This window comes from Corvus cornix, chromosome 3, assembly GCF_000738735.6.
Source record: "Corvus cornix cornix isolate S_Up_H32 chromosome 3, ASM73873v5, whole genome shotgun sequence".
Classification (NCBI taxonomy): domain Eukaryota; kingdom Metazoa; phylum Chordata; class Aves; order Passeriformes; family Corvidae; genus Corvus; species Corvus cornix.
In genome coordinates, this window is record NC_047056.1 from 50,644,543 (window position 1) to 50,664,586 (window position 20,044).

Below are 20,044 nucleotides of genomic sequence, written 5' to 3' on the forward strand. Positions count from 1 at the left end.
ATTTTTTGGGTTTTTTTTGTCTAGAATTCATGTTCTTTCATAGATTTCAGACTGTAATCCTTTGCCCATCACCGTGTATACAAAACAGTGTTTGTTTAAAAGCTGGAGAACCTAATTTTATTTTATTCTTTTTTCATGCTGCAGTGAAACAGAAAGTGGAGCAGAAACTGGAGCAGATGGGGAAAGTGCAGGGAGTCTGCCTGCACACTGCTCATGTTTTGTGTATGGATGCAGTCCTCAATGTGGGTTTGGAGATGGGAAGCCATAATCAGGACTGTTGGCCTCATGTATTCAGGTACTCACCAGCTTTCCCAAAATCGCCAGAATTCATACCATGTTGCCTGAAAGTAACGGACTGAGAAAAAGGGCTTTGCAGACTCTGTGAATGTTCTGTATAGTGTCAGAGTGAATTAACTGCCAGTATCTCTAAAACAAAAGATGGTGCTGTTTTCTACCACTGCTCAGGGACAAAATCAATGCTTAGAAGCTTCAAAGTTACCAGAAGACTGTAGCAGACCCAGGAACCTAAATGGACTTTTCAGGCACCTCCACCAAACTATTTGCTGTCTAGGCACATGAGGGGCCAAAGGATGTAAGAAGAGATGTTATCTATGAGTAACCTCAGAGATAGAAATTGTGTGTTTATGGCTTGAGGAAAATGTTGTGCGATTAGTGCAGTGAGGAGTGGTTGCTTCAAGGTGTTTGTTAATTTTTTGCTTCCCCTGTGTGTTCTCAGGGTGTGTGAGTACATCAGCACACTGGAGCACACCCACTTCAGTGATGGTGCTGCCCAGCCCTCCCTTACCATCACCCAGTCACAGCAAGCACCTGGAGGGCTGCACCCAGACTCTGAGCCCGGGGAGGCTCCTCAGGCACTGACCCCCGAGCAGGAGACCACGCTCAGCAGCCATCCGGTCATTCAGCCAGTTTCTATCCAGGATCTCATCAAGGACAGCAGTAAGGGCAGAGCTTTTGACTTCCGTGGAGGCAGTCTGCTGTGTGGGACCAGTGCTGCCAAGGCTGTTCTCACGCTCTCCACACAGGCTGACAGGTAAAAGCACTGCTGTCAGGAACCAGAATCCTTGTTCCCAAAACAGTACCAAAATGGCCCTTTTTGTGCTGCAGTGGGTCTAATTGTTGTTTGTTGCAGCCACTTGCTTCAGTTGAATTTCACAGGAGAGCTGCATGTTTGTCACAACCAGCAGCTTCTAAAAGACCTGGCTTTTTTCATCTCTGCAGTACCTGCAAGTACTGAGCTGTCTGTGCACAACAGTAAATATGCCAAGCAAATCAAATGCATCCTGAGAGTGGTGGATTTATTCCTTGCATGTAAATTGACAGGTTGTATTCAGTAAAGCAGACAAAATAAATGTGTGTCTTGTCCTGACCAGAAGGGACTGATTGATAAGAGCAGTGTCAGTCAGAAAGCAGCTGCTTCTGTCAGGGCTGCATGGACAGTTTGTCAGGCTTCCCCAGTGCATCCAGAGGAGGAAGGGAACCAAGTATGGTCACACAATGGCTATGTTAAATGTCCTTTTTCATGGTCTGCCAGCTGATATTATTTCTGCTATTTTTTCAAGCAGCCCAGGCTACAGCTGAAAATTTCTTGGGTTTGCATGCTTGCAATTGCCTTTTTATTCAGCTAACACTTTTCATCTTGATCTCTGCCCATAGGAAGGTGTCATGTGTAAATTCAGAGCCAAAAGTAATGCATAAACTGCTTGTAGAAATTTGACTCTGGGCATTAAAATACCTTTTAGTTAGGAAGCTTATAATACAACTTGGTTCTGAGGATTAGAGAATAACAATACTTTTAATAAAGAATAATTTAAGAATAATTTAAATGATGCTGGTTTCATTTCTACCCTTTTACTTAAGTGCAAATGCTTATTAGGACTCAATCTCTTGTTTCTTAGGACTATAGAAAGTTTTGCCTGAAAAGCAACACAGACAATCATATTTTTGTCAATTTCTGGCTGCACCGTGTGAAATTTCACGTAATCTCTGTGGAGCCCTCTCCAGTGTAACCACACTTACTGTTGTATGTGTACAGATTTTAACTGTTAAATCCTAAGAGCCCGTTGCAGCTGAAAATAACTACTCTTACTTGTATTTCTCATTGTTTAACTAAAACATAGCCCCATACTAGCCACTGTTAAGAAAATTAACTCCACCCCAGCCAAAACCAGCGCAATATTCCAAAATAGCAATTCAGGTACAGTAACCTTAGGTTTAAGACTTGAATTAATTTATTTTTCAAGTTAGGGTCGGTAACTTCAGGTGGAGCAAACTGGTGTAGCTCTAAAGTCAGTGAAGCTATGATGATCTGTGTTGTGAGGAATGGGCATGTTTTGACTGGTTTTTTAATTACTGGTTCATGAATGGCTTATAGCATTAAGATAACTGGAAAAAGTGACTTTTTGTTTCAGCGCCATAGTTGAATCTTGAAAGGGTTCTGATTGATCCCATAGCAACCTACTTTCCACCCTCCAATTAATAAAGCTTCTGGATCAAAGTCTTGCTGCAGCACTGTATAAATTAAAAAGCTCTCAATAACCTAATGTGTCACCAAAAGCAACATACAGAAGCCACAAACAGATAAGAGTTGTCCTCTTACATACACATTTAAGTCTGCATCTCATTAATTTTTCAGTTAGATTCTGTTCTTTACCTACAGGCTCTTTGAAGACGCTGCTGACAAGTTAAACTTGACGGCACTGGCAGGCTTCCTTTACCAGCTCAAGAAGGCTTCTCAGGCCCAGCTTTTCCATTCAGTCACAGATACAGTTGATTACTCACTAGCAATGCCAGGTAAATCACCTGAAGATCCTGTACAGAGTGTTTTATATACAATTGTACTGTTTGCAGGACTTACCTTGTATTCTTACAATTTTTTTCAATTGAAATTTCAAGATATAAATAAAACACAGTATGTAGTTGTCATAGGTTAGCAAGCATAGTCCCGGAAGGGACGTCCTTGCTAAGGGGTGCTTACAGTTTCCTCTGGGAACTGATAGAACCTATCAGCTGGCCAGTTTGGATATGGACAATTCTCTAAGCCACTTAAAGTTGTGAACCACCTCTGTGATCCACATTTAAGAATAGGCAAACTCCCCCTCCAAGCTCTCTCTCGTTTCCGGCGCTGGGACAGGTGGCTGCGGGCCCCGTGTGGGGGCCAGCGGGCCCGGCCAGGCCCTGCTTGGGCCAGGCTGGGCCGGGCCACGGCCATCCTGAAGCCGATGGACCTGTTCCAGCCGTGGAACCCCCCCCCCCCCCACTGCCTTGCTGTGGGCAGCCGGAGCGGCTCGGCTCTCCCCCCTCTCCACTGCGATAAGAAAAATTCAACATTCCAGCTGCAAAGCTGCAAGGCCAAGGTGAGATTAACCCTTTTATTGCTGTGAAGAGCTGAAAACCTGAGGGAAGAGAGAGAGGAGATGCTTAAAGCTGAAATTCTGTTGTGAAGCTATGATATATCAGAGTATCCTGTTGTAATTTCATGAAGATATGGGGGGTGGAGTGTTCAACTCGTGAGCAGAAGCACCTGCGCTGAGATAGGCAGATGCTGACGCAGCTGTAATTTCATGAGAAGTTTGGACAGGGAGAGATGAACCAGATGAGGACTTTTGCTCCGAACGGGAAAGGAGAAAACCTCAGTCCCTAGAGATGCTCCCAGAGATAGTCCTAATGATGAAGATGATGAGACCCTTTGCTCCCAGGGAAGGAGAAGGGCCTCTGTTTTTGTTTCTGAACGGCTCAACCTTAAAATTGTACCCCAAAAATCTTCAAGAGTGGACCCTCGAAAGCAGTTGCGGGAAAAGCTGCAAGTCGGGGAAAGGACTCACATGCAGGCAGAGAGACTCCTCTTCCTAAATGGACTGAACAATATTTGGAAGTGGGCGGCTGTCTCATTGTGATAATGTTTTCATAGCATGAGCAAGAAGAGACTTCTCTTTCTAAATGGACTGAACAAGGTTATTATGGAAGTGGTAAACAGACTGAACATCTTAAGGGTTGTCTTTTCACATCGTCAGTGGGAGAAGGGAGGAAGGTGGGGGGAGGAGGAGAGTTCTGAAGGTGGTATAATTTTTTTTCCCTTCTTTTAGGTCTGTTAATAAACTTCTTTATATTCTTTCAAGTTTGGTGCCTGCTTTGCATTTCTCCTAATTCTTATCTCACAGCAGATAAACAGTAATGAGTGTTTTGGACCAAACCACTACAGTAGTCTAATAAGATCTTTCTTATTAGAATTGTAGGACTAATTCAAAACCTTTAGAAAAGATTGAGCACTTTTTTTGGACAGGGACCACATCCACACCTGCTTTGCAACACATCACAGGACATTCATTTGGTTCTTGGACTTTGGGGGTGTTAATTGCCCACCAATATATAATCACAGCTCTATTTTTGAACCCAGTTCAGTATGGAAACTTGGGTCAATCTAGACTTAAGACAGTGGATTTAGGTTAGACATTTGACAGTAGGATAATCTCAAAAGTGTTCAGAAAACGGGCAATAGAGAACAAAGCCCACAAACGAAGAATGTTAAAGCAGTGGGATTTGTCCTGCTTGATTTTCCCCAACAGAGGAGAGCATGTACCCCACAGTACAAAGCCTGTAAATTGTTGTTTCCATCACTATCTCAAATGAGGCAGAAGAACTGGACACAAAGGAAGATACTTCACTTAAATTTATACTATGCCTGTAGAAGCTACATTAGTCATACAGTTGTTGTTCTCTCTTGTGGCAGACACAGTTTTTATCTACGTTTCCAATTTAATTGGTTTCCTATCTCCCTGAAGTGCTACTTGTCATTTTCTCAATATGACACTTCAAGTTTTTGGGTTTTTTGCTCTTGCTTGTCTCCAGACCTCATCATTCATAACTCTAATTTTAATAAATATATTTCCTCTTATCATGTATGTAGTGTTGAATCAACAGTAGTTGTAAACTGAAATTAAAGTTAGGATAGTGGAATTAAGTGCTATTTTTTATTTTAAAAGTGGTATGTCCCCTGATTACATCTTTTGGTAGAGATAGAAGCACCACTGTGTTTGAAATGAGAGGATGAAATGTCTTTCAAAATGTTGTAAGAGCAATGGAAGATGAATCCCTTTCAGCAGGAAATAACAAGTACTAGTGACTGGGGAACAGAAAAGCATTTTCTCACATTCTGTTCTTTGTATCATTTGCTTAATAAGAAGTACAAAATTAAATACCCAAGCTAAATAATTTGCAGTTTATAATCTTTCCTGTAGATGTCACCAAAAGCTTTTGTAACTACCATTTTGGGTCTTAATAACTTTTTTACACTACTTTTCCAAGCTTTGTCTCTAATGTTGGCAAAAAAAGTGATCACTTAAAGTATGTTTGGTAAGTTTTTCTTTGAACTTGGGTCCATCTCCTGTTCTTTTACCTACACAGGCCTAGGGTGTGCTTTACATCAGTTTTGGGGTTTTTTTTTTTCTTTTTGTCACCCCACTGAAGCTCCTCACCAACTTAATATTGATAAATAATTTCTAATTCCAGTTCAGACATTTAGGAGTAGAGGAGAAGCTAAGCTAAGCTGATGCTTAGCTTCCATTTATTCTTCTACTTTCTTGTAGGTGAAGTAAAATCTACACAGGACAGGAGAAGTGCACTTCACTTATTCCGACTTGGTGATGCCATGCTCAGAATCGTAAGGAGTAAATCCCGCCCACTGCTCCACCTCATGCGCTGCTGGAGCCTGGTGGCACCTCACCTTGTAGAGGTAGGAATGGGAGACAAAAATGGGAATGTGTGCACAAAACAGCAAAGCTAAAAAAGGTGGAGAAAGCTTGATAGCTCTTAAAATGTATAACAACCTTCAACATTGTCAAGTCTGCTCTGTCTTGTATAGACTGTGTCGTATATTGTGATACTGCCACCAAGGAGTGTGCTTGCAAGTGGTTGAAATGGGCAGGCTTAGGGACAGGGTGTTGGGCTTTTGTTATGTGATGCAAATTGTTTCTGGTGAAAAACCTGAAACCACCCCAAGGGGCTCTAAGTGTCTCCTCCATCTATCTGTATTCCCAGTCAAGGTCTGCATCCTTGCAATTCTTCCCAGAAAAGGATGCAAGTTTTCTTTTCCCACATAAAGCCAGCTCAGCTGCTACCTTTTGAAGGGAAGAACGGTCACACAGTCAAAACAAAACATTTCCCACAAGTTCTGTTCTGTGGGTTTTAGTATTTTATTTATTTATTTTTAGCTCTATGCTTTTTTAATTGTCAGCAGACTTTCATATATCTGTGGACCTCCAGGCAGCTCAGAGTCTCAGTGATCTGTTTCCATGGCAGTACTCTCCCGTTTCCACCGCAGTGGGGTCCCTAGTCACATAGTGGGGAAGCTGTTTGGAGGGTTCAATAACATGTAGTGCTTACCTCTCTTGAAAGTGTCTGACTAAAAGCAAATTTTTTGTTTGGGCACACTCTAATACTTCTCCTTTCTCTGCAGGCTGCCTGTCACAAGGAGAGACACGTGTCTCAGAAGGCTGTCTCCTTCATCCACGACATCCTCACCGAAGTGCTGGTGGACTGGAATGAGCCTTCTCACTTTCACTTCAATGAGGCGCTTTTCCGCCCCTTTGAGCGCATCATGCAGCTGGAGCTGTGTGATGAGGATGTCCAAGACCAGGCAAGTCAGCTCTGATCAATGTGTCTGTATCTGGCCTTCATGCCTGTAAGAATGGCTTCCAGAGTGCACTTGGTCCACGTGAGAGTGTTTCCCAAATTCCCTTTGAATGCTGCTCCTTGATCATCTTCAAGGAATTGGGAGTGCTCTGCCTACCTAATCAGCATTGTGGCAGAGCACAGAGACAGTAGACCTTTAGGCTTTAAAGCAATTAAATAAAGATTTTCTATTATCTAAAAAATTTTAAATAATGAATTAGTCTAGACTGTCATAGTGAGATCTGGAAATATGCTTAAAGCCATCCTCATTCATTCTGAAGATCCATGTGTATATCAGGTCGGGTTTTTGGTTTTTTTTTTCTTTTAACCCCTCCTACACTGCCTGCAGGTGATCACCTCTATAGGAGAGTTGGTAGAAATGTGTTCTACCCAGATCCAGTCGGGATGGAGACCCCTGTTCAGTGCCCTGGAAACGGTGCACAGCAGCAGCAAGTCAGAGGTTAAAGAGTACCTTGTAGGAGAATACTCTATGGGTAAGGACTGACTGTGCTGTTTCATATGTGCTTTTGATTCCCTGGGGGACACAGTAACTAACTTAATATATTTTAATACCCAAACTGAACAGTAGCACTGCAACACTCCACAGCTGTACCAAAGTGTCTGAAGTATTAGTTGGGGTAGGAGGGAAAGCAGACATATTGTTCTGACCTTTTATCCTCTACATTCTAACAAATGAGTAGAATGAGAAAGAAATGCTTCAAATCTACTTGAATAATTCTGAGCAAGACAGTAGGGCAAGGGTACTGAGCTTGGCTGAGTATTTGTCGCTGTCCTGCTGGAGAAAGGACTGTATGCAACCAGCATGTCTCTTGTGGACTGTCTTCCTTACTGTATGAAACCTATTGCTCTTATTCATCAGGGTAACTTAGTGTGATAATCTAGGCAAGTGCTTGTCCAGGCATGTGATCACAAGGCTTTCAGATTCCTGGTGCTATTACAGACCACATTTCTGTAAGAATGTGCATCCCTCCCAGAGATGTTTGCTTGTATGGAAATGTGTTATTATTTTTTCTGTTCTTTGCCCCATTAGAAAGTATTTTTGAATGTGACAAGTCATGTGTAAGGGATGTGGTTTTCCTCCTAAATTTTGTGATTGAGATCTGTTATGGCTGATGGCTGATTGTGGGTGTACACAGCTTTTGAAGACTGATAATCTACTTAGGAAAAGCAAGGCTATTTTGTTACTGTATAGTGTGAATAGTTTTCTGCATGATTAATGTCATCTTGGCAGTTATCAAAAACTAAAGCAGAAACTAAACAGAAACCTCCACCAAACAGATGTATTAGCTACTGAATTCAAGAGCTCAAACCTGCTCTGACCATTTGAACAGACATAAATTGGTATTTGTCATAGACTGGGCAAAGGAGGGAATCTCTATCACTCCCTATGAAAGGCTACATGAGTTGCCTCAGCAGCAAGAGCAGGTTTTACTTTTAAGATAATTTCTGTCTCTGCCCAGAAAAGAAAAGATTCTACAGATTCAGTTAAATTGGTGAAAAACAGTTGGAAAATGATTTTTAAAGGGGGGTGAGGAAGAGTTCTCATCTTGTTATTTCCACAGGGAAACGCCAGGCTCCAGTGTTTGATGTCTTTGAAGCATTTCTAAACACAGACAACATCCAGGTCTTTGCCAATGCTGCCACCAGTTATATTATGTGCCTTATGAAGTTTGTCAAAGGATTGGGTAAATATTTTCCATTCCTATTAAGTCATGATATGTCAAGCTTGATCCTGCAGAAGAGGATAATTCAGTTATGTAAGACACAGCATGGTAGCAAAGAGAGGGGCAGTGAAGAACTTGAGTCCAGAATGCTTCAAAAGAATAAAACAGAATCAAGACCGAGGGATTATTTCCATAACATTTTTAATACTATCAGTTCAAGATTTTATAGCAGCAAAAATGCATCTCCCTATTAACTGTCTGCTTCTTAATTTGATCTTTGTTTACATCAGGACTCGCTTATATTCGTGTAAACAATAAAACAAAAAAACCTCCAAACCTAGCATTTTGCAGAAATGGCCTGGCATTGTGCAGAGACAGCATGGATTGTTTGCAACAGAGCAGGGCATGTTTTACACTGCAGGCAGCAGAGACCAGGCATAGCGTGTCAGGCTGACCCTGCAGAGTAATTGTCATGCTTCACCAGCCTGCAGAACAAAGGCAAACGCTGCTGGGTCATTCTGCTTCCAAGCTGGTGATCCATGGCTTGCCTTGATCATTAGAATTTGATACTTTTTATTGAACTCTGACAATGTTGGGGTTTTTTTGTGTGTGTAAATTATAGAACTTCTAAGTAGTGATAAAATGGGGCCTTTTCTTTCTATATGAATATTAATTCACAGAGGTTTCTAGCTCTGTAAGCAACTCCTTTTGATTTAAATGAAGCACCTAGCTGCAGCAGATCTACTCTTTAATGTTACTCTTTGTCTCACTGAGCTATTTCACCATTGATTTCAACAGGGGCAGAATTCAGTTTGTGATGTAATTGTAATTGTAGTTATTACTACAAAAGAGAAATAAACTTGCATGTCCAGTACCAGTAGAGGGAACTCATGTTTCTTATGGAGAGCTTAAAAGCCTGTCTTATATTTCTTTATGTTTCTTACTTTCGTGAGATAATTTTGACCCCGTTGTGGTCACATATCAAAAAGCAAGGTCTTTTTTTGTATTAAAGGTAACAGAACTATGGGATACATCAGCAAATACAAAGCCATACTATGTGCATTTTATGGTAAAACTAAAGGATTCAAACTTCACTGGCTGACTTGGCTGATCTCAGTAGTAGACAAAACTATAAAATACCTTATGGAGGAAATACCTAAGAGCACAGAAAAAGCAAATAAATATAGTGAAAGGAGAACAAAGTAGGATCTCATAAAAGGATTTAATATTCATCTTGTGCTTTTTATGAGAGGAATAGCTTTTAAGGCAAGAAAATGTTAATGTCTATAGGCATTTAGTAAAGCTTCAGAGTTGTCACTGAATGGGAAGTATTTGGCTAAACTGGAAAAATGGTTGTGAGCCAGGTATTCTAAGGTGGGCAGAACACTGGCTGAGAGGGGAGCCAGGCAGACCGGCAGATGGGAAAATGGTGGAGAGGAGTTATCCAGAGAGGAGCTCTGTAGCAGGATGCCTTGGAATTGCTCTGCTTATTGAATTCAGTTAGTGAAACTGGTCTGGAAGGAGCAGTCTGCTGATTTAAGTTGGGAATACCAGCCATAGTGAGGCACTAGAGCCTGAGGATATGTGTCATAAGCTGGAACTGTGAGACCTTGACACCTGCATTAGACAGCAGAAGGAAGTGTAATAGTACAAAATAGAAAATGATATCTTTAAGCAGTAAATAAACTAATAGGAAAGAACTTGTGGTAGAAGAATTTTCCGGGTCACTGGGGTGGAAATGAATAGAAAAAAATTAGTATAGTAATTGAGCAAAGGATGAATGTGAGCAAGTAATTCCTACACCCATGGAAGAAAATGGAGTCAATGTGACAGATAATATAATTGTATGATTATTAGAACTCTCAAAGGCTCTACTAAAGAGGTGTTAAATAGGCATATGCTTACTAAAACGTTTATTCATATAAAAATTCATGTACAAACTGTGACCAGTATTACTGTATTGTTTCAGTGGGGGTCGCCTGGTTGTCATCTAAGAAGATCAAACAAAGGACGTTTCCTGGATTCTGTTTGGACATTAGGGCATAACTGAATGAGAAAAAGCTAATGCTCTGTTTGTTTCTTTTCTTCTGTCCTTCCCAATGCTGCCTTTCCTGTCCCCAGGGGAAGTAGATTGTAAGGAGATGGGTGACTGTGTGCCAGGATCAGGATCTGCATCTACAGACTTGTGCCTTCCTGCTCTTGATTATCTCAGGAGATGTTCTCAGGTATGATGAACAACCTTATACAGGCACAAACCTGGCCTAGGAAACAATTCTAACCTGCAGGCTTTGCGTCAGTCATTGGATGATTTGCATGAACCCAACAGAGTCTGTGGTGACCCTGATGGTAATACCCTACACTGCCAAATGGACAGTGGTGATCTGAGGGAATATCATGCCTTCTAGGCCAGTTAGCAGTGGGAAAACCGAGGAGATAAAAACACTCAGACCCAGGGAGCATATGAGAGAATGTGAATGCTCAAAACCTAGTAGTAACATTACTCAAAGCTAGTCTCATTCTCATTTAAACAGTTACCATAAACGTTGTTGGGAATGAAACACAAAAAAAAAAACTAAAACAAGAAGTTGTGAATTCTCATATTTTAAGAAAAACAGGTCACACCCTCTGAAATGCAGAAGCAACTTATTTGTACCATGCAAGCATATGTGAAGTTCAGGACAAATCTCTAATAATTAGAATGCTGGCATGTTTCCTGTAATCTCCTTGCTCACAGCATATATTATTATCCAGGGTTATCTGGACAATTTTTGTCTGATTTTATAATGTTGTTTGTATTTTTGTAGCACCTGCGGGTCTTTTTGTTGGACTCAGGCCATGTTTTTTCTGGGTACAATACAAATGCACAACAAAAGATACTATCATTGCTGAAAGGACTTAATATCTAAATTCAGAGATAATGGGTGGATTCAGTGTGCAGACTGAGAAAGGAGGGGAAGAATAAGGCAACTCAGAATAATAAACAGCAGACATACCAAACTCAGCTTGCTATCTTGTTCATCTAAAAAAATTAGTAAATATCTATGTGTATATCTAATATATGTTCTGTCTATAAACTATTTGCACCACATTGCTATTCCTCATCCTTACAAACCCTGGTTCACAGTGAGGGGGAAATATTTTCTCCTCTTTAAAAGAAACAGCCATTTATATCTTGTACTTTTTAACTTGCCAGTAAAAGAAGAACAGGAATGACTAAAAAAAAATCCTGTCTGTATATTGCAAGTACATTATTTACTTAGAAAGACCTGATAAAATGCTGGTAGCATCTCTGCAATAGCACAGTTCTGCGTTTTGTGTCTGTTGTGTAATGGACAACCCAGGCAATGAAGCTCTGAAGTAAACCTTTACAAACCCTTTTACCAGTATTTATGTAGTCCTTCAGAGCTTCAAAATATTCTGTGTATAGCTAACAGAGCTTCATTAGGTCATAGATGCAATCAGTGAGTTGTAACATTTGCCCTTCACAAATAAGAAGAGCGTACACTCCCACCTCAGAAATGTGTTATTTAAATTGCTACTCTCTCTCTCTTTACCCACAACCCTTTACTTGTCAGTGAACTGAAGACTTCTGGCCTCTAATTGTGTTTGCATGCATTTTATTTTATTTTTTATTTTTTATTTTTTAAATTTTATTTTATGTACCTGTATTGTATGTGATCGCTTTTACAAACTTTCCCATGGATATTTATCCTCTCTTTTTTTCTCTCTCTCTCCTCTTCTCCACCCTCCCAAGTTGTTAGCCAAAATCTATAAAATGCCCTTGAAACCCATCTTCCTCAGTGGCCGGCTGGTTAACTTGCCCCGGAGAGCACAGGAACAGTCAGCCAGCAGTGAGGATGGGATTGAGTGCATCCTTTCTGACTTTGATGATGACACTGGTAAGTGCATTGAAAGCAGTAAATGCAGAACTAATCAATTGCTTCTTCTATGTGTTGCTGCATATTTTGCCAACGGCTGAAAGCAAAAAGGAGGGAAAACTTCATAGTTTATTGTCTCCTTGTTGTCTACACACACCCACGTGCACACACAGAAGTTGGAAGTTCAGGTCCTGTCACCTTCTTTATGTAAAAGGTACAGTTCATATATAAGAAAAATACAACTCCTCTCTTAGGGCAAGATAACAATATTTTGATTACCAATTAATTTGATTATTCTGATACTCATAATACAGCTGTTGTGCATTTCTGAGAGCTAACACAAAAATACTTTCTAGACCACAGCTCAAGTAAAGGAGTGAAAACCTTTTAAAGTTGGTATTGGCAGGCCTGCCTTTAACAGAAAAAAATACCAGTATTGAGTTACTGTCTGGAAAGATAAAGAATAATTGTTTAAGTGTTTCCAAACTTATGTTCTGTGGTCTGTTGAAATAAACAGTGAATTTCTGAAGTCCATAAAAAACACTATGACCTTCAGAAAAAACAAGCAGCATTTGCCTCGTGATTATTTGTGTGGTTTATATGGGTTGTGGATTAATCAGATGTTGGATGAACTAGATGTGTGCAGAGCCAAGCAATAGAGGAATGCAGCCTTACAGCTTCTGGGCTCAGGAGACCTTCACAGCAGTACAGTCACTTTTGAATATGTGAGCTACTGACCTGTTCCACCAGGCTGCCTCAGTGAGGAGTCAGCTGCAACCTGGCAGAAAGCAGGCTAACTCCGATGCATTTCATTCATATGCCTCACCAGACTGGCCCTTGGTACCTACTTTTATCTAGACTCTTCCACCATATGGATTGTCCTGTTCCACTGCTACTCTGGATAAAGGAGAGAAAAGCTGTTCTCTGAAACCAGAAAGTCACAAGTCCTAGTTTTTCACAAAACAACCTTTTACTTTCTTCTCTCTGTGCTGGGTTTGGTTTGGTTTTTCCCTATCAGAGTATTTTAGGATATTCACCTGGGATGCAGGAGACCCAAGTCATTGAAGCCTCTGCTTTGAATCAGACTTGGAACTTGACCTAGGGTCTTCCCACCTCAGTTGCCTGCTGTTCTGAAGTGACTCTGCCTGTCAATGTCTTGCTGTAAATAGAAATATCACCCTGCAGCAAATAAACCTTCTTCTGGTTCTTGTCAGAGCTAAGCACTGATACTGTCACCTAATTTGTTATTTACATGGCAGTGGTGTTAGAACATTGCTAGGTGAACTGACTTCACAAAGACACGAGGCAGTCTTCACCTGGCACTCTGGTGCTCAAAGTCAGTACCAGGATGAGGCAAAGTGTTTTAGCCTGCTTTGCCATATCTGCAGTATATTTTCATGGTGTCTTTGATTTTATGCTGGACTCTTCAAGAGGCTGTTTTAGAGATACTCAGTTCTCCCAGATTAGAAAACGCCCGTATTTCATTCTGAGTCATTCGTGCTGTTTCCTTATCCAGAAGTATCATTAAAGTCTAACTGCCTGAAAACAATGTCACCATACATACTGCCCTTTGAAAGTGGTGTGACTAAATAAATGATCAACCTAGTTACAAAGTAATGATTTCACTGTTTTTTCCTTGTTTCTCGGGAAGATTCTTGCAGTCAGCAAGCTCAGTGAATCTTAAACTAAGTTCCCTCTTGTATTGCTTTCAGAACATAAGTAGCCAACAAACATCATTCAGATACAGACTACGTCAGCATAGCTAGCACTGGCAGAGAACATGGACTTACTAGTGAACCAAAGTAAAATCCATTTTAAGCCTAATGAACCCATAGCCTTCTAAGGCAACTTAAGAGTGTAATGTGCAAGATCCTTCTAGCTGTTCATGATATCATGGCAGACTAGCAAGTACTTAAGGGATCTGTGAAAAATTGAAGGTCAGCAATTCCTAACCATCTTCAAAATTGTATTGAAAACTAGTTGTATCCCATAATCTTTTAGGGGTTATCTGTTTGCCAATATAGGTGAGAGCTCACCTGTATCCTATCTGCTGTTCTGGCAGTTATCCAGCTCTGTGACCTCTTTAGATGTTAAAGATGACATGTGAGGCAGCCTGATGATACCTCATGAGACATTTTTACTGGTTAGTTCTGAGTACCAAATAGAGCCAGTTAAATTATGTCTAGTCTCCTCAGGAGCCTTACTTAAAAGCATAACCTAAAGGAGCTATTCTGGGCAGCATTTGAGATGAGGTTTTACTCATATTTTTTGTGGGATGTTTTACACAAGGTTAAAGAGACTGGACTAGTAGGAATAGTGAAATATGACAAGAACAAAGTGTACATGGACAAGGAAGGACGGCACAAAACACAAACCTGATAAAAAGGGGGGGAAAATGAAACCATAATTTCAAAAATGGCTGTTGCCCACAACAATTACACAGCAACAGTAAACACACAAGAACCATGATCTTTAAGTTACTTAGTTAATTAATTTCCATCACTTTTTGAGGGCAAGTTTCACCTGTGGTCAATGCAGTATCTTACCCAAGGTTTTTAATATTTCTTTCTTTACTTGTAGGCCTTATCAATGTCTGGATTATTCTGCTGGAAGAATTAACAACTGCTATATCCAACTGTCCCCGTCAGCACCAGCCTCCTACTTTGGATCTGCTCTTTGAGTTGCTGAGGGACGTTGCCAAGACACCTGGTAATGAAAGGGCTTGATAAAATGTGAGCTAGTGGAGTCCTAACTAAACCTTTTAGACTCCAAAACTAGTTCTGTAAAGTATGTTACTTGTGTTAAAGCTACACAGAGACATTCTCTGCTAGAAAGAGAAATCTCAGAGTTGGTAAGTTGTTCCAGTTAGGGCATCATTCTGTTGACAAAAGGCATCTTATAAGAGTATATGAACATATACTTAAATTTGTTACACAGTAAAGAGGTGTGGTACTCTATCAATGTCCTAGCCACAGAAAATGTTTGCTTTGTGTCTAGGAAATGGAAAGAGAAAATTACATGATCCTGCAGATATGTTGGGAAAGACTGCAGGTAAACTGTTGGATAAATGTACCTCATAACTACATCCAAAATACTTTACCACTCTCAGCCACAAAAAAGTTTCAGAACCTCTTTCCTTCAACATTACCCCAGGCTTCAGCTTGGAACAAGCTAGCAAGTTTACTGAGCATGGAGGCTTTGTAAGCAAATATATACAACCATTATTGTGTTTATTTTAAGGACCAGGATTTGGCATTTATGCAGTTGTACATCTTCTTCTTCCCACGATGTCTCTTTGGCTCCATCGCAGCCATGGTGACCATTCTTACTGGGACGTGGCATCTTCTAATTTCAAGCATGCCATTGGCCTTTCCAGTGAACTTGTAGTGGAGCACATTCAGAATTTCATACACTCAGGTATGTCATTGTAGTGTCACATCTACTGTAATCAGTGACATGTTACCGAACAGCTACTTGGGGAGGTGGTTTCATTGCTTTTTTGGTTGCTCAAGCATAAAATAAGAGGAGAGTTTAAAAATTCTAATTGGGATTTTTTTTTCTTTATAGGGTTTAGAATTATGGGGAAAAAATTGTAAGGCACTTATGGAAGTTACTTAGACCAGCCTCCTTCTCAGAGCAGGGCTATCTTCAAAATTAAAAGATCACAGTCTTTAGTATACTTCCCAAAAGAAGTTGTAAAGACTTTGATCATAAGGAACTAGAATATCAGAAGCAGGATCTAAGATACTTTTTCCTGTGCCACTTCGAGCCAGACATTTTATATTGTTAACTTAAAAGGGATTGTTCTTATTTCAGCTTGATGTGATGCATAAAAATAGCTGTATAAAAAGAATTTGGTTTTGCAAATTCTCTGAATAGCAGTAAGTGTAGCAAGACTGTTTATCTCTAATTATAATGAAAAGGCAATTATGTTAAAATCAGTCTGTGTCTTTTCCTTACAGATATTGGTTATGAAAATATGATCAATAACATGTTGAAAGATCTTTTCAAGTTGCTGGTAGCCTGTGTAGCAGAACCAACAGAAATTATATCCAGAGTTGGTTGCTCCTGTATCCGGTAATCCAATCTGTTCACTCTTAGCATGTTCAAAAAAGATGTCTATGTCTTTGTCTTTGAAGAACTTGTGGACTAAGTTGGTTAACATCTCAAAAGAATTCTACAATATGTCTTAGCTCTTGTTATTGGAATAATGAATTTTAGACTTATTAACCTTTTCTTGCTGTTTTCAGTGTGCTTCAGAACCTGTGATTTTAGGCATTGCTATGTGTATGATTCTCAAAAAAACCACTTGTATATTATTTATATATAGTTAGTCAATAATTGATCCTTAAGGAAAAGGGTCTTTCTTCTGGCATTCACAGGTCTTTAGAGGTAATTAGCACTTTTCACAGTCTTCAGGTTATTGCAGTCATAATCAAAATAAGCACTGCATTTATATAGTTACATAGTGTGTGGTTCTTGTGGCAAGATGACTCCTTAAAGAGGAAGAACAAAGGAGAAAAAAAAGTCGAAACTATTGTGTAATTACAAAAATAGGTCAGGGCAACAACTGAGGAGATTGGATAACATTAGCTAGCTACTGAGTAAGCCTTTTGTTCTGTTTTCATAGAATCATAGAATGGTTTGGGTTGGAAGGGACCTTAAAGACGTAGTTTCAACTCCCCTGTCATGGGCAGAGATACCTTCCACTAGACCAAGTTGCTCAAATCGCCATCCAGCTTGGCCTTGAACACTTCCAAAGATTGGGATTTTCACCCTTCTCCCTTTATAAGTAAGAATTGTCTAGTTCCTTCTTGAACATGGTAACATTTTCCTGTGTCCTTGCAGGTATGTGTTGGTGACAGCAGGGCCTGTTTTTACTGAAGAAATGTGGAGGCTTGCATGTTGTGCCTTGCAGGATGCATTCTCTGCCACTCTGGAGCCAGTAAAGGTAAAACTGCCATTTTGCTGTCAGTCAAAGTGTAATCACACAGTGGATACACTAACTTTTGGCAGGTCATTAATTTATCAATTCACAATTAAACATGTTGGATCAACAATGGAGATTGAAGTCGGTTTTTCTGAACGTATGCAGACAACACTAGTAGCTTACAGTTCAGACTTATTTTAAATTGCCTTGCCAGTACGAAATTGGAAGAGTTCAATAGGCAAAAACTTCCCTTTTGATCCATTTCTTCCTCTGGATTTACAAAAGCTAGGTAGAAGACAGCATTGCTTTGTTGTAGCTGCATGCTCTGTACAGATTAGTTTTCAACTCACTGATTTGTAAACAAAAGATCTTGTGAAGTCTTGGCAGACCCGCATCCGTAAGAAGCTGTACTGCCTTTACATTGGATCTATTAATTGCTAGATGGCAGGTGACTAGCTGGTGGGAATGGCACAGGTCACTGAATCTTGTATTTCACACAAACAGGCTGGACATGGCTACAGTCACTTGTTTAACGCACAGTGAAAGTCTGATGTTGTTTCTCTCTATAGAACCTGTTGGGCTATTTCCACAGTGGTTCTGAAAGCTTTAGTGGAGATGCCTGTGAAGTGAAGGTGGCAGCCCCCTCCCTCTCGCCAAGTGCTGAAGCTGAATACTGGAGAATCAGAGCCATGGCCCAACAGGTACTGACAGATGTTTCAGGTGAAGTCAGAAAACCTTTTAAACTTGGAGCTTTTCTTTATGAAGGTGTATTTTTTCCACCATCTTCCTCACAAGGCCTACAGGCAAAGACTTTCTCATCACCTGGCTAACATCGATTGTCTAACAGTAGTATTCAGAAAATTTAACAATAAAAACACCCCAAAACCCACAACCCCCCACAAAAACCCAAACAAAAAACTAAAACAGCAACAAAAAAACCACAAACAAAAAACAAAAAAAAAACCCAAAACAAACAACAAAAAACCAACCAACCAAACAAACCCAAAAAACCCCAACAAAACTCAAAACTGTCCCCCTGTAAATAAGAATTTGGAATGCAAGGTGAGCATACATCATGTTTCTGATAGAGAAAGGGAAATAGTCTTATCACTGTGAATCCTCATCTAGAATGTCACATAGATTTCTGAATACTCTGTTAAAGAATGATAAATTCAAAGGACAAAAAGTGCACTAGAATAGAGATGGTGATATGAAAATAGGAAAACAAGATTTGATTAACCTGTCAAAGCATTTTTCTCTATAAATACCTAGGTATGGATTGCAGAGAAGAAAAAGGGTTACTTGGAACTAGAGGATAATGCTGACATTTAACAAATTATTCACTAACTCCTAATCAGAATCAGCAGATCAAACTTGGAGAAAACCTTCTTAGGGTCGTTTTGACTACAGCAAAGGTTATTCATTCTGTGAAAGTGGTTATATGAAATAACTTCTTTGAAACACAGCAGACTGAACTTAATGACCTGCAGGGTACCATAACAGTGTAAATACCATATGACAGTTTCAGCATGGGAAAGCAGCTAGATTAAAACAGCCAGCAGATGTTTGGTGTCAATTTCTGACTTGATAAATCATACTCTGATGCTGCTTGAAAATCTTAGATGCACAGACCAAGATTGGTGATCACAAATAATGTGGTAGTGGCACACATTGTTTGAATAGAAAACATGTTTTAAATTAAGTTTTAAAGATGCAGAACTCAAGAAAGCAGGGAATGTAAGATTAATATTTTTCTTGTAGACACTATCAGTGACACTCCCTGAGGCCTCCTCAGTGAGGATTTGCCACAACTATGAAGCTACAAAACAAAGCTACAGCAACTGAGAGTTGTTTCCCTGTTTCCCACTGTCCTGATTTTGGTTGGGATGGAGTTAATTTTCTTCCTAGTAGCTGGTACAGTGCTGTGGTTTGAATTTAGTATGAGAATAATGTGGATAACACACTGATGTTCTAGTTGTGCTTACACTAAGTCAAGGACCATTCAGTTTTCCATGATCTGCCAGTGAGGAGGTGCACGAGAAGCTTGGTGGGGGGACCATGGCCAGGACAGCTGATGGAGACTGGACAGAGGAATATCCCATACCACAGAGCATCATGCTTAATATATAAATGAGGGGAGATGTCTGGCAGGGGCTGCTCAGGACCAGGCTGGGCATTGATCATTGAGTGATGAGCAACTGTATTGTGCAAGTTTTATTTTTCTCTCTTTTTTTTGTTGCCTCCCTTTTTGTGGTGGTTGGTATTATTATATTTTATTTAAATTATTAAACCATTCTTATATCAACCCATGGGGTTTACCTTTTTTCCCCTGATGCCCTTCCCCATCCTTGAGAGGGATGGGGTGTGGGGTGTGGTAAGTGAGTGCTGCTTTGGTATTTAGTTGCTGGCTGTGGTTAAACCACAACACACCCCCAAAGGATGGCATATGAGGTGTCTGTTGTATCTTCATGGCTGAAAATAATCCTTCCAACAACCAGCCTTTCTAGGTGCAACTGATCTTTCACACTGCAGGGAATCCTATTCCCAGCCCTCCCCCGCCCTGCCCCGGACCCACTGCAAGTGCTAAACTGGTTGTTTTATGTAACTTGTTATTTTCTAGGTCTTCATGCTGGAGACTCAGTGCTCCCCAAAAACCCCTAGCAACAAGGAAGGGTTTGAACATGCCCAGTCATGTGTGCTCATCATTGACCTGCCACCAGATAAGAAACCAAATGGGCATAACCAGAGAAGGTAAAATATCTTCCAAGGAAGACACTGTGTCAATAAAAGCAAGATGAAAATATTGCTGGACAGGAAGAGCTGTGAACTGAGCCTGGCAAACCATACGTCTCCATAGGGCTCGT

At 40.3% G+C, this 20,044-nt stretch overlaps 1 protein-coding gene across 8 annotated transcripts in view; it reads left to right on the forward strand.

Moving 5' to 3' along the window:
• Positions 1 to 20,044, forward strand: part of ARFGEF3 (ARFGEF family member 3) — a 92,062-nt gene that overhangs the window by 60,206 nt on the left and 11,812 nt on the right. For all 8 annotated transcript variants that reach the window (XM_039568215.1, XM_039568207.1, XM_039568208.1 and 5 more), the window contains 15 exons: positions 145 to 295; positions 737 to 1,051; positions 2,678 to 2,811; positions 5,604 to 5,749; positions 6,473 to 6,652; positions 7,037 to 7,181; positions 8,271 to 8,393; positions 10,494 to 10,597; positions 12,127 to 12,271; positions 14,831 to 14,959; positions 15,491 to 15,667; positions 16,213 to 16,327; positions 17,099 to 17,201; positions 17,750 to 17,881; positions 19,801 to 19,931. In XM_039568215.1, the coding sequence (XP_039424149.1) occupies positions 145 to 295; positions 737 to 1,051; positions 2,678 to 2,811; positions 5,604 to 5,749; positions 6,473 to 6,652; positions 7,037 to 7,181; positions 8,271 to 8,393; positions 10,494 to 10,597; positions 12,127 to 12,271; positions 14,831 to 14,959; positions 15,491 to 15,667; positions 16,213 to 16,327; positions 17,099 to 17,201; positions 17,750 to 17,881; positions 19,801 to 19,931 (2,230 nt within the window). The remainder of the gene's footprint in view (positions 1 to 144; positions 296 to 736; positions 1,052 to 2,677; positions 2,812 to 5,603; positions 5,750 to 6,472; positions 6,653 to 7,036; positions 7,182 to 8,270; positions 8,394 to 10,493; positions 10,598 to 12,126; positions 12,272 to 14,830; positions 14,960 to 15,490; positions 15,668 to 16,212; positions 16,328 to 17,098; positions 17,202 to 17,749; positions 17,882 to 19,800; positions 19,932 to 20,044) is intronic.